Source organism: Lepidochelys kempii, chromosome 7 (genome assembly GCF_965140285.1).
Source record: "Lepidochelys kempii isolate rLepKem1 chromosome 7, rLepKem1.hap1, whole genome shotgun sequence".
NCBI lineage: Eukaryota > Metazoa > Chordata > Testudines > Cheloniidae > Lepidochelys > Lepidochelys kempii.
This window is the reverse complement of record NC_136386.1, coordinates 24,946,449-24,961,400: the sequence shown is the minus strand read 5'-3', so window position 1 is coordinate 24,961,400 and position 14,952 is coordinate 24,946,449. Positions and strand designations below refer to the sequence as shown.

At 39.4% G+C, this 14,952-nt stretch overlaps 1 protein-coding gene across 29 annotated transcripts in view; it reads left to right on the top strand.

The window, feature by feature from the left end:
• Positions 1-4,786, top strand: part of SLMAP (sarcolemma associated protein) — a 161,785-nt gene extending 156,999 nt beyond the window's left edge. For 19 of the 29 annotated variants that reach the window (XM_073351457.2, XM_073351448.1, XM_073351449.2 and 16 more), the window contains one exon: positions 4,501-4,786. In XM_073351457.2, coding sequence (XP_073207558.1) covers positions 4,501-4,590 — 90 coding nt within the window. In that variant the 3' untranslated portion in view covers positions 4,591-4,786. Of the gene's footprint in view, positions 1-3,369; positions 3,460-4,500 lie in introns of all 29 variants that reach the window. The other 10 variants (XM_073351459.2, XM_073351467.1, XM_073351447.2 and 7 more) reach the window with 1 other exon arrangement.
• Positions 4,787-14,952: the final 10,166 nt, after the last annotated feature.

Here is a 14,952-nt window from a genome sequence, read left to right as displayed (position 1 = left end):
GCAGGTCCAGGCACAGCAGGTTGGGGGCCAGGCTAGGTGGGGGTCAGGGAAAGGGCACCCCAGCCATGGCAGGTCCCCGGGCTGGTTCCTTGAGTGCCTGCGCGGAGCTAAATAGGCTGCTGCAGAGCCGCGCAGCTTAACTGGGAACTTAGGCTGGGAAGTATAGCTCAAATGCACTATGCTTTCCAGCCTCAGTAACTGGAATGGTCTTTTCTGTAGTAATTTAATTTTTAAATATATCACAGGATGGAGTATACTGCCAGAGACAACTTTTGGTGCCTACAAAGCACAGCGACCTCTGAATGCCACTGACACTGTTAGAACTAATATAACCCCTGTATACTTCTTAACATGCAGCAGAATTGGGAGAGGAGGAAAGAGAAGGGGAGGCCACATTCACTCTCTTCTTTTTGCTGTATGTGCTGTTCTTGGTAATCTCACACCAGTTTCTTTCCTGCTTGGAATCCTTCCCCAAATTTTTAATGACAGACCACGCTCTAGTGGTCCCTTCTGGCATTAAGCACTGTGAGTGAGAGGGAACAGGAAAAAGGGCCTGTGTCAGCAGGGAATACATGAGAGGTATGTCTGCACCGCATTGTAAACCCAGGTCTTTGGCACCCACGTTTGTGGACTAGATGTTTCCAAGCCCATGCTTGAGCATCCACACTGCATTCAAAACTTTGGTTTACAATTGCTGGACCCAGGTCTCACAACCATGTTAACACACCCATGTTGCACTATGCAGACCTTCTGACTTGGATCTATAGCTTGATCTGCGTCCAGACTGCAAACTGACAGGGCTAGGACCCAAGTCCCAGGAGGACTTGGGCTCAGACTCACCACCCGATTGGGTCCTAGAATTCGAGTCCTGAGTGCTTGCTGAATTGAGTCAGATTTTGTGTGGATGGTAGGGGGGGTTGGGCTCAAACATGAGTTTATAATGCAGTGTAGACATCCTCTGAGTGGCTGGTGGTAAGTACTAGATTCCTTACACTTAACCTTTTAAGAACCTGGACCTCAGGAAGCAAACTAAGTATGTCAGTGAAAAACTGGGAGGAAGGACTGAGGGGAAACAAGAGAATGGGGAGGCTGGAGGAGGTCAGAATAAAATGAGCAACAGCCAAGAGTGTATGGAGGAATTCCTAAGAGGAGTCTCAATTCAACACTCATGGGGTGACATTTTTAAAACTTTGAAAATTTAGTTAAGCTTGGGCATTCTCAAGAATCATCTTGCTAGGTGACTCAAAATATCCTGAAGCTTCCAAGGGCCTGGAAGTTTTTTCCAAATACTACTAATCTCTTCTTGTGGCTGAAGCCATCATCTTTCACCTCACTCTTGGCTAAGATTTTTTGGAAGAAAAGACACCAACTGTGGAACTTCCTCCCTTTTTGGCCTGCCAAAACCTGAGTTTACAGATCTTCAATCATAGTGTAAGGGGCATGTTTTTAATCAAGCATTGGTTTGACAGGAGGATAGCAATGAGGAAACTTTCATTATATTTCAGGGTGGTGTGGGGAGAAAATAAAAAGTTTGTCTTGTCTTTTGTGGGCAAGTACATTTAAGGTGGTGGCTGCCTTTAATGTATGTCATGCATGTTGTATGGGTGCATACAGCATACAGCTAAAATAAAATGCAGTAGACCATTCTATGTGCTATAAATGCTAGAGGAGAGAATTCCTTTCCTCCATTTGCAAACTTATATTGGAAATCCACAGGATTTTTGTGTTCCTCTTTCTTTTGACGGGGTGAAGAATTAATTTTAAAAAGCAATGTTATGTTCTAAATGCATAGACCTATGGAGCTACATGTATTTGCATGTTTGTAGTTTATTGATGATTTCCTGAGACTTGAAGTGATGGATTTATCCATGTGAATGGTTCTGAGCATGTTAAGTGCTTTGATCAATTTGAAATGCTTTTGGCACTTTTTTGACACTGCATTGATTATTTCTACCACCATGCTTCTTGTGAGAAGATGTCACTTGGATTTTCAGCACAAACTACAAGAGTGATACTGCAAGAAAATGCCTTGATTATAATTACACATAACTTGCCCATTGGATATTGCTTTGATTAAAACAAATTTAAATTAGCATAAATTCAAGGCATGTATTGCACAGGGCAGAACACCTTCTAAATTTCATATATGTTGACCTTTATTTGAAGTTACGCTATGAAATGCCTGTATTACTTTAAAAAAAATCTATTAGAAACTTATTCCATGAAGTCTGTAAACATGAGTTTCTCATATTTAGCTGACTATACAAACTCAACATGGCTTAGCACAAAAGAGCACTAAAAAGACATCTAGCATGATCTGAACTTACTCCTGAGTAGGTATGTCTACACACATATATAGCCAGAGAAACAGAAAAATCAGGTGTCTTCTAAGGATAGTTTAAAAAATAAACTTAGTTAATGAGTTAATTCTCATCACCTATATCAGTCACTCCTTTTAAATTGAATTAACCAATGCATGACACAGGATAGAGGTTATCCAGCCAAAGCTCAAAGTAAAGAGGTGTGTTAGTGTCTATTAAAACTAATTGAACAAATTTCTGTGCAATTAAAACATTGAGCGACAATGTATGTGTTATGTCGAGGGCCTGAAATTTGTCTAGAAACACAACATTGTCACAACGTGAGAGATCAAGACTTAGCCCAAATTGCTAAAAGTTGGACTTATCAGAAGCTGATGACCTGGTGGAGATTTTCATCTCCCAGGGTCCCCTGATGGATATGTACTCCATCATTGTGGTACACTTCATTGCCAATGTTGAATAATGTTGCAGTCTCATAGAAGTGTCTTGACTACAGGGTTTCCATTGTGATATAATTGTAAGTTATTCATAGGAAGAGAATTTTTTCTTGTGGGCAGGAGGCTGAAAATTGCTGAATGTGAAGAAATGGATGAAGAATCTGTAGTGCTGCTTGGACCTTCTGAATATGCAGAGTCCACTGCATAGGGATGCCTGGATGAGGTTTCATTCTGTAAAGGAAAACCCTTGCTCAGTCTCCTATCTCTTTTTTTTCCCCCCCTTTTAAAAAGGAAGACACTAATGTGATAGTTTGACAAATCAGTCTAAGGCTCATTTGGACCTGAAATCCTAAATTCTAAGTGGTGACAAAGGGCTTCCTTAGAACATTTTTCTGCTTACTTCATCTTATTTTTAAATATCCATGTTCATTTGAGTAGAGTGGTGTACTAACTTTGTATACCAAATTAGATCATGCTGTATCGTCTTAGATGTCTTTAATACATTTCGATTAAAACAAAACTCACTCTGACTTATTTTCCCCCATCTAAATCATCTTTACCTTATTGATTTTATAGCAAAAATGATTTTTAATATCCCTTGCCTTCTTTAGCCTTCCATATTACAACCCGTCCCAGCCGTATTCATCGGCCTAATCCTGGCTTTCCTGTATTGGTGTTACGGCCCATTGTGGTAGAGAAAGGTACAAGCACTACTGTTCAGTCAATGTATGTTTGTCCCTGTCGCCTGTTTGTGCCATTTTTGTAAAATAGTGCATGGTGAAATGCTCACGGATATTTATTTACCTGAAGCAAACCCTTCATTTAATATGCCGTAGTGGTGATGCTGTCAAGCTGAACAATCAACTAATCACTTAACATCTGTGTGGTTTCTTTGTGATATTTCTAACTATGAATTAATTCTAACCTAACCAATTTTGAATGTGTCTCTTCTAACTTGGTCTCAGTTTGTCTTTAGCAAAATGGGGCATATTTTGTGAAATACTGCAGTGATAGGGCCTGAAAGAAAACTAATTACTTAATCAAACATGGAAAATGAAGAGTTTGTCTGTTTAAATTGAAATTTGGTCCTTTTATTTCTTATTTGTGGATTTAGAATGTCCTCTCTGACTTTGAACACTTTTTTTCACTTTTCTCACTACTGCTGTGAAAAACGTGGAAAAAGGACAAGGTGGGAATAAGAGATAGGTGGTGGGTTTGCATTCTTAACTCTAAGCTTGCACTACATTTACAATGTCTCCCAATATGTCCTGTGTAAAATACTTGTTACCCTTGACATAAAATAATAAAAGTTATCTTGATAGTATCCACTTAGCATGAATATCTCAGAGCTGGCTTAAACACACAAAGCAAAAAAGTTGGATGCTGTTATTGCATAGCATAGGCCTAGCAATTCTTTTGCGCAAACAATATTAGAGCATCTTAATCCCTCAAAGGTTTAAGAGGAGATATTATCCTAGGTGTGTATTGTAACGAAGTTGGAAATACAGTAGGACTAAAGAGACTCATTGTGACATGCCATTCTGATGACACTTGGAGTTCCTTGTGGTAGGCCAAATGTGGTTTGTCCCCTTGGTGTCAGGATTTCCCAACAGTAAAGGTTCCTGGGAAACATATTAGTGATGTTTATCAACAGGTGCTCAGGACTTATCGGAACCAAGGGGTAAACTGAGTAGTGTAAACTAGAACAAATATGATATTGATTTTTTTTTTTCTCCACACAGAGACAATGGCCTTGGATGCCTCTGATGGCAGCTTTGGTTGCTGTAACAGCTGTGGTGCTGTACCCAGGCCTAACCAGAGCTTCTCCATGAGAACTGTTGTTGAATCCATTCACCGTCCTCCCTTTAGAAGCTGTCATCACTCACATACTGGGGAAAAACAGATTAATTCTCTTCCTTTTTACCTCTTAATACAACAAAGCTCTGCGCGAGAACAGTAGTAGGGTCATTTGCTTTAAACTGTATAAAATGTATCTGTCTATAAAGAGGGAATAAAATTATGACTTCATTCTACTGTGAGCAATATTTTTGCTTACAATTTCATGTAATTTTTAAATTAGTATGTTGGGATTCTAAATACTATTATGGTGGCCTAAAGTAGGCTTCTTGGTACCAAATTATTTATAATGGGTAGGTTTGTGGATATTTTACTTTAGAATCTGATTGCCAGATTTAAAAGAAAAACACATTTCTGATTTGGATACCCATGCCAAATAACCTTACAGATACTTGGAAACAGAGACAGTATGCTCAGTGCCTTTCAGTTTGAAATATTTTTTTACATTAATGTTCCATTCTTACTTGCTGTAAGTCACTGAGCTAGTGGGAACAAGACTTAAAATAACTTCTCTTACCAGGCCTTTTGAAGGAAACAAATATTTTGCTTCAGTAAAGATTGTTCTATTAATAATTTTGGGAATAAATACAATTCATTTCCAGCCTTAAAGAGATAGATAAGACATTGGATGGCAAACACCTGCCTAGGATATTGTGTGTGCGCGCGTGTGGGAGTGTGTGCTTGTGTGTGTTCTTGAGTGAACTAAGGTATTTCTGGGAGCAAAATCTTGGTCATTTGATGGACATAGTGCAGTGATCCAATTTATATTACCTTTAGTTCGAATGTAATTTATTAAATTCATATATTTAAAGAGACATTCTTTAAAGTCTGAATATTTTCACACATATCACATTTTAGCAACTTATTTTTTCAGTCATTTAATACTTTCAAAACTGAACTGGAGAAATAATATTTGTCTATTTAGGTAAGTTTTTACTGAAAACTTCAATATGGGAGTGCAACAAAGCATCTATGGGTAACTGAAAAAAATCCAAGATAAGCAAGCTATTGCCAAGTTAGTCATCTAACTGGTCATGTATGCATCAAGTTAATAAGCTGAGAGAGTTTACTTTTGGTAATTAGAAACTTTTGCATCAATGTTACATGACACACTATGCATAATATACCTTCATACAGTGGTCCCCATTAAAAAGTTTATTTCCTAGTTGAAGGGTGGCAACTGTTATTAGTTATCGACTTTTTGATTGGGTAACCACTGTAGTTAAACAATGAATTAAGTGTTGGCTATAGTTGTCTTGTGCAACTCAACAGTTCAGTTAAAAGTTTTATTAAGGTCCTATATAATATACTAAAAGATTGCAAAGTAAAATGAATTCATCTAATGGAAATCTAAGAATAGGAAAATAATCTCAGCGAAGATTTAATTGGCTTTAAAATATATAATGGCAATCAACAGATGTAGTTGAATATTTAAATAGAATTTTAGCATATAATTTGCCTTGTGAGGTTTGAGGGTCATTGTCCTTTAATTAAAGGTTCTATCTTAAAATATTTGGGATTTGCTAATGGGAGGATTATTAGGTTTATGGAAGAATAAGCCCACAAGTGACTTTTAGAATATAATATTGGGTCATCTAGTTAACATTTCATCTTTTTCAGTTGCAGGAAGCCACCCAATCACAAAACACTCATATGCCAGTGGTACTCGGTACCTCTTGTATATAGATTATTGCAAATATTGTTCTGAAATGCTTTACTTCAGAATTACATTTTTTAAAGTAAATAATTGTTTTAAATCTATTTTGTAAAGGTATAAAAAGTACAATAGAATTTCTCGAGTACAGATTAAACTATTTGCACTAACACACGTGATGTGCATGATTTAATAAAATAACTTTACTCTCCATATGCATGTTTGAGTTGAATCTCATTTGAAAACCGCACATCTCTGTTAAATTCATTGTGTGCGAGGGATTACTACAATGTTTGCAGCATGTTTGATAATCCAAAAGGTTTTACTTTTCATTTCACATTCACACTGGTTTAAATTTAAATCTCTCTCCTGTGCAGGTCTAGTTTTAAGCAGAAAAGGAATGGGAATGTGAGGGGTTGGGGTTTGGTGCTGTGGAAAAATCTGGAAGAGAGGTTTTTTGTTTTGGTGGTATAGCTTGGAGGGTGCCTATGATGGGGTGGAAAGCCAGGGGAAAGGTGGGAGGGTGGTTATGGATAGTGCAGAGAGCTGTGAAAGGAGTTGTTGAGGGTAGTGCAGGAGCTTGAGGCAGTCTCCCTCCTTCTCCCACTAGCTTCTCTAGTTCTGCCCTGTCCCTTTTTAGCCCTTTTTTTCTTCCCCACCTTGCTCCATTCACCTTCCTACCATATCTACCTCCTCCCTGGTGCTGGCCTCCAGGCAGACCTGGGGTCTGCTGAAGGAGAAGAGAGGCAGAGAGGCCACATGAAACCTGAGGATATAGTAGCTCCTGGTGGCCAGATGCAGGAACTGTAAGCAATCCTTTCCACCTTGCAGCCCGGCTAGATTTAGCATGACAGGGCTGCCAAATTTGAGTATCCTGTGAGATACCTGACCATTGAGAGCCCTCACTATTTTCACAGCACTATTTCCTTTACACAAATACAAGAAATGTGAGTTTTCAGTAGTCTTCAAAACATCAAAAGCTGACAATGTTAATCTAGCATGTCTATTTAAAATGAGAAAAAAGTACCTAACTTGGTGAATGTATGTGCATGTATGCATATTTATATTCACTTTATATACACAGACACACATAATGTGTATACTTTGCATGGATGTGTGTGTTCAGTATATGCATCTGTGTCCAGATATACAATACAGTATTTCCCATAGTACAGTGCTCTTCCATGGAACTGTTAACTTATGCATGTTTAAAAGAGGATCAAGAATAAATTAAGATGCATAGTTCACGCTCCTTTTAGGGAATACCTGGAAGATCATTGGTTAGTGTCTCGGAATTTTCTGATCTCCAGGGTATTTACAATAAAAGAGAAGATGGATAAAAATCTTTTCCAAACACAGCCACCCGACTGAGCACAAACCTGCCTTCCTAGCTGACTGTTAGTGCATATGTTTACAAAATTATCTATATTTACATGCACATCTACAACCCTTTTTGAATTACAAGGCCTGAGAGTAACTACTAATTAATTCAGTCTGGGGATTGGATTGTTGGGATTACAACAAAAGGTTGGGGATTTTTTTTGTTAAACTAACAAATCCCTGCTGCAATGAGAGCCTGTTAGAAGGTGATGAGCACCCTCAAGTTGCATTGAAGTTAATAATATTCGAGAGTCACTCAACATCTTGCAGGATTGGTTCCAGAAAACTGTTTCATCAGTTACATAGCCCAACTGACACATTAAAAACATGTCTCCTCTAACCAGATTATATTACTCTGTTTTAACATTTTTAGTCTTCTACTGCAGTCCTTACTGATGCAAAACTTTGATTTCAGTGAGTTTTACCTGTATAAGGACTGCAAAAGTAGACCTTTGCTTCACAACCTAAAGGGGAAATATAATTAAAAGAAAATACAAGCTTTTTATCTGTACCGTGTTTCTGAATTATATTAAAGTTGACCTCTCTTCTGTAATATGGTTGTGATCATCTTGTGATCAGATCAGTGAGCTCTTTTTGAATGATTTGTCATTTTTTTTGCCAAAGGAAATTTCAGGATAACATTGGTGATAAATGAAGACTGAATTTTATGGAGAGACACAATATTTTATAGAATTATGTTGTAAAGGAAACAAGCAGTCTTATCACTGAAGAGTCAGTGCCAGATTGACTGCTGTATGGTAGCTGGAGTCAATGTAACTATCCATCTCGACAAGTAAACTTGTGAATCCCAACTTATTTTCTGTCATCTGACCAAATTTTCTAGAAGCGTCATCAGTAACAGCTTTCACTGACCTTCACATGTGCATTCTGTCTCGTTCCAGGCATGTTTAAAAAATCTTGGGTCATCAGTGTCACTCTGACAACTACAATACCTTGTGGGAAAGTGGCATACTTTCTGTAGTAATTTTGGAGTTATGGATATACTGATATATAGGTTTGTCATTTAAAACATACATACACACACACGTATGCACACATAGTGTAAGGCTATTTATGCTTTATCTTAACTTATTTGTCTAAAACTATTTTTTCTATCTTTCTTTATATCAACTCCTCTAAGCACTTTCTCCAGCTTCAAAATCAAAGTATTTTCTTTCAGTAGTTCTTTACCTTTGTTTTCATGTAACAAAGGTGGAACTCTTAGACTTTAAGGCCAGAAGGGACCATCATAATTGTGTAGCCTTTTTGGCAGATAACTTATTTTATTGGCCATCTTTCTCTAAGATTATCCATCCCTCAGTTGCAGCTGTTTTGTCAATTAAGAGAATGCTCTTGTTGACTTTTAGGGACCTTTACCCCATTCCACACCAACCAAAACAAAAGAAGGTGTATTCTTTTGATTAAATGTAATTCAGTTTCAAGTACTTTTACCATTTTCTGGTAAAGATGGCTGGGTGTGTATTTATCATTGGGCTGTAGTTACTCTGGTATGACTTTTGATATGACTTTGATTTTGGGTGGTCCTCTTTTAGTCCAGAGAGATATGGCTGTATAGCTCTGCTCTCTTGCTTCTGGAAGCAGGAATATGCAAATTAATCTCTCCAGCCACCAACCATGGCCCTTTTAGCAGTTATACCAGTATAGTTAAACCAATATACTAGTATAACTATCCCTATGGAGACTTATTCAAAAGAATGGCTTTTTTGGTGTAGTGTAAACTCCTTATGAGGTGACATAAGCTAAACTTAAAATCAAAACAAAAAAATACCACTCTTACCAGAATAAGAGCATCCACTCAGGGAATTATACTGGTATAGCTATCAGTTTAAATTCACACTTTAGCTCATAGCAGTAAAAATTTCCTTTACATATACAAGCCTTTACATATATCTCCAAGTCTTCCTTGAGCCTGTAGAAGAATCATAATGCTTGGGACAATGACTTCTTTAGCTTCACTCTTCCCCAGGAACAGCCTGTGTTGCAGTGATCCTTCCCAGAAGCACCGTCTGGGTGGTTTGAAGCATGAGTTCACTAACATGGCATTTGGCAAGCTGACAACGGTTAGAGCCTGTGTGTATTGGTTCCACAACTAGGCCTGATGTGTTGCCACACAAAGCCAGTTCCTCTAGTTGCCCTTTCAGCCCGCACGAGCTCTTCCGGCAGCAACCCTTTCAGGATCCTGTGTTCGGGTCCATGTAGCATTATGCAGTCTGACAGAACCAGAAACTACATGGAGAGGAGAGAACACATCAGAAGGTCTGTAGGGTCAGTCAGAAGATGCAAAAACTGCTTTCTCTCCCCCTCAAGCCATCTACCTCAGGATCTGTTTGTGAGACTTACTGTTCCTTGAAACCCTTACCACATCTAGTTCCTCAGACCCAGCTGACCTTCCCATACTAGTCCTCCTTTGGTTGTGCTTTCAGACAGCCCCCAGAACTCTGCAGCCCCTTTTTGTGACCTCTTTTACTTTCTTTAATTGGAAATCAGGTCACAGCATTAATTCTTACATGTCTGCTAGGCCTAAAGTTTTTCAGTCCTTTCTAGCTATTCCTTAGGACCATCCTCCAATACCTTGACAGCTCCTGCTTTGCCTTTTAAATTTTTCCTCCCACTCAATTTTGCACAATTACTTGCAGTTTTGAGAAACTGGCCTTTTTAAAGCACTCAGTATATTACTGGTTGGGATCATATTATGTTTGCACATAAACAAAATGGTCATGATCACTTGCATCCAGCCAACCATCAGTTTTTAATTGAGTGATCAATTCATCTTTATCTGTCAGAATGAGGTCTAATATAGAATGACCCCACTTTGGCTGCAGTACCTTTTGTCTTAAAAAGTTCTCTGATTTTTAGACCTCCGAGATGGTTTTGTAGCGGGATACAATTTGCCTATTAATAAAGTTTAAATGTGTTCTTCCCTTAGTTTATTTATAATTCTACTTTATACTGTTGCATGTTTTGTACAAATAATTAAGTATCATTGTGACAGCATGACAATCGTTTCCCCCACATTCTTTGCTAGAGCAATGCTTTGGTAGTTTAGGAGGGGTGCAGATTTCCTTCTCTGAATGAAAGTTTGGCCCAATGTTAGATGGAATGCAAATATTTAGTTTAGTACCCTGGCATTAACACAGCCTGCACTTAAGTGCTTCAAATTGTTTAATAATCTCACATGCCCAGGATCTCTCTCACATCTTATTCAAAAGACATTTCCACCAGCATTATGCCCTCTAGGGTGATGCTGGAGCATTGGTTCAGTACTCACTCAGATGAAAGAGGGACACATAGTGATCACCAGCACCTCTTTCTGCAACATCAGTGCTGTTAATGAAAGTTCTCTCATTCTGGACTGGTATTTGCTTAGCTTTTGTGATCATCTAGGGATGCAGTCTGGCTCCAGTCTGTGGCAAAATAGGTTACATGAATGTACAGTTGGCCCTCCAGCTATTGCCTTTTATTTCTGTTTCTCCCTGAAAAAAGGAAAAACTCTAAAACTTGAACAAGGTTAAAGCATTTCAACTGTCATATAACTGACAGGCCTGTTGACTAAAGTAATAATTATGTTGAATACAGATGTATGGTTATTCTTCATGTTTATTGTTGGTAGCAGAGTCCATGCCTAGCATATATCACTCACTTCCCTCTCAAATCCCTATCTGCCAACACCGCTGCAAAATACCTTTCCTTGGGGCATGGAGGCAATAACACTTTTAAAAAATTACATAGATTCTCTTTAACATAGACAATGCAATGGGGTGGAAGAGACTAGTGCAGCTAACTCACACTTACTGGCTCCCTATCACCTGACATTCTACTCAGGCTAGCTGTGCATAACGTTCACTAATGGGAAGACGTGTTTGTTTCTTCATCGTGTATGTATCTGTTTCTATCGTAGAATATGATTGCAATGTAAGCATAACTGGGGATTTTTCATTCAAAATATTTTTCTCTATATATACTAATTAATAGTACCTGGAGGGTGGAGGAGCAGAGGGGGGAATGGTGGTCCTTGCAGCTTCGTAATGGTTCTTCCTGCATTTGCACATTTGCCTTGGTCAGATATTACTGTGTGAGCGCTTATCTTCTTTAAATCAAACATTGCATCAATGACCTATGTTCCCTACTAATTCTAGTCTAGTTATCAAAACTTGAAATTTAGTAGTTTTAGTTGACAGAGCCTGTTCACACAATTCATTTCAAAGTTGTAACTCTTGTTTCCCCTGGTATGCTGTGATGTTTCAGTCCCTTCATCATATCCCAGCCAGCTTCTTCAATTTATTACAGTAATCTCTCTAATCAGTACTTCATGGGGCAAGTCCACTCTCATAAAACTCAAATGCAGTTCTATGAGCACATTCTTACTTCTGTGTAGAGAGAATTTTAGTAGACACTAGTGAAGCAGTGTGCTAACTATGTACAGCTTCTCTCAAATCTAAAGATGGGTGGTAGTAAACAAAGCTTGTTAAAATTTGATGCCTGCTGCTTGGCTTACGTGAAATGAAGTGGTGTCAGTTCAATCACAGTTCCTTCTTACCCTTGTTAGTAGCCTCAGCAGAGGAATCAACAACTTAAAAAAAAAAAAAAAAAACCATGAAACTTTTCAAAGCTGAAATGAGATGGCTTTTTGTGAGCACTCAATAATTTGAACAGATGCATAGGGTCTTGCATCTACACAGAATACATATTTATCAGGAAAATCATGGTCATTTACTGTCCTCAGAGGGGCAGAGAGATAAACATCTGCAAGATTTAATCTGCTGTAGATTGCACTGGGATGAAAGTCAGGACTAAAATACTGGCTCACAGGCCTGTTTTAAAGACACATCAATTCTCTTAAACACCAAAACCAATACAAAGTGGTTAACTTTGTTCATTTAAGATCACCAGCTTCCAGTTTACCTGAATTAAACTCTGCTAGGTGAAGATTATTATAACATTGTAAGTTGTTTAAATATAAGACAACAGTTGGGTGTACTTCCAATATACTTTGTTCTTTCATTGGCCATACTGTAAGTAGGGCTCAGATTGAGCTAGATCAACCCCCCTACCTATCTTTTTTTATGATGGTGCCATTTTGTTCTTCAAAGTGTGGGTTTTCATTTGAGTGGGGTGACCATACATCCCATTTTTAAAGGGACAGTCCCATATATAAGCCCTCCTGCAGGTGTCCGGACTTTTTCTTAAAAATGGGCAAATTGTCCTGTATTTTCTGTCTTCACCCCCCATTAGTACTGGCAGGTACTGCTGCTGGCCAGATTCCCTGTTCCCCGGCTGCCCGTCCGCCAGCGGTGAGTGCGGGTGGGGGTCCAGTGGCCAATGATGGGGGTGGGTGTGCAAAGCTGGTAGGAGGGCAAAGTTGCATCATGCAGAGCTGGCCCCTCCCCCTCCTGGTCCCTCAGCACAGCCCCCATTGTGTGCTGGCAGTTGGCCAGCAGGGCTCTCTCTCCCGTCCCGTTTCTTGCGAGCACAGGCTCTGCACTGTGAGCTGTGGTGACTTTTGAGGGTGGGCAAGCGCCAGGCAGTGGCTGGCTACATGTCACCTTTGCTGCCCACCCATTGGCCCTTTACATGCTCCCCCTCTCGCTGTCCTTTCCCTGCTTTGCCCCTTCACCACCGCCAGCCCCACTGCTCCTCCATATCCCCCTAGGCGGGGCGCATCCCACTCTCAGCACTGTGTGGAGAACCAGCCCCTGGTTGAAGCGCTCAGCTCAGCAACAGCCAGGCAGGCAGGCTTCTTCCTTCCCGTACTCCCTCTCTGGCTGGGTCGGTGTCCCGGGAAAGCCCAAGACCTTCCAGCCTGGGATGCTGGCCAGGAGGAGCAAAGCCTTGAAAATGTTAAATACAAACCAATTTAAAAACAAACCAATTTAAAAAGATTCCTGCCTGCATCTTACAAGCCTGAAACACAACTCTGAGAGATGTGAACTGCCCCATTCATCTCAATGAGATTTAATTTAGCTGCCCAATGATGATTAACTATTTTGCTGCTGTCAAAGCATGTGAAAAAGTAGAGGGAGGATCATATTATGAATCTACGGCTAGTGGCATCTCATTGTGGTACCATAAGAGGATGTCGCTAGGGAGACATCTTAACCTGGACAACAGTGTCAAAAAAAGAGGAGGAGGACCCCTGATGTGTATCTAAACCCTACCAAAGTTGATTCAATTCCATAAAACCCATCCAAGCCTTACAACCAGCCAAACCTATCCCACTTGAAAGCAACCAGGGTTAAGGTCTACTCTGTTGGTGGTTGTTGGGCCAGGAAGCTTCTTTTTGGTTCTGTTGCTATTTGACCTGCTGGAGGCTGTCTGCAGACTCCGGCAGATGACATACCATCAATTACTCAATTCACATTTTCAAACTTTCCTTTGCAATCATGAGGCTAGAAATATTTTTTAATGAAGACTTAAGATTCTGATGCCATCATAAAAGTGGCATCTTGGGCTTTAGGTATGTGATTAATGTGGTAGGTCATAACCTGGCCTGTCAATGGGTGTATCTTTGCCCCGCTGAGAAGGAGCCAAGCATCAGGAGCCTAGCATGTGATCAAATTCTGAGAAACTGCACAATCTGCCGAGAGTAGTGTCTCATTTTCGCAATCTCAAGTGCTGGAGTTTGGCTTGTGGGCAGAGCGCAGGAGAGTTCCATTGCTACTTCTATTCCAATCTGAGCCCTGACTCTGTGTTAACTCTGGGTAAGTAGCTTAAAAATATATTTTTACTCAAATTATATATGTTCAGTTACCCAGACTAAATGTATGAATAAACTATGTGTTTTCTAGAAAAGTTGTTTTGCTATCCGTTCAATGCTATAGCTCTAACAGCCAGGTGCAGGTACCCTTTACACATAGTTATAGGGAAATCACGGCTAGTTTACAAAACGCCCATTCTACACTGGCAGAATAAAGTTACTTATTTTTTAACACTAAATATAATTTAAAATTTTAGATCTCTCATCAAATCTGAAACAATTCAAGTTTTTAATATTCAATTTAGGGGATTACTATCCCAGATGCCAGCTATCTCCAGTCTCTGCTGAGCTAGATTACTATAAAGGTGATGGGAATAGGGCAGCTGCTGCTCATCCAGCACTGCTATATCCCAGCTGGCTAGATGTCTTCTGAGTAAATAAATGCCTTTCCAATGGAAAGGAAAGATTTAACACTTTGATTCACTGGTTGCCTCCTTATTGCTGTTAAACTGGTGTAGAGCAGGAATGGCTATTTTTCACTTTCTTACATTCTGTTCTTATGTTTTCCTGCTTATTTCACAAATGCTG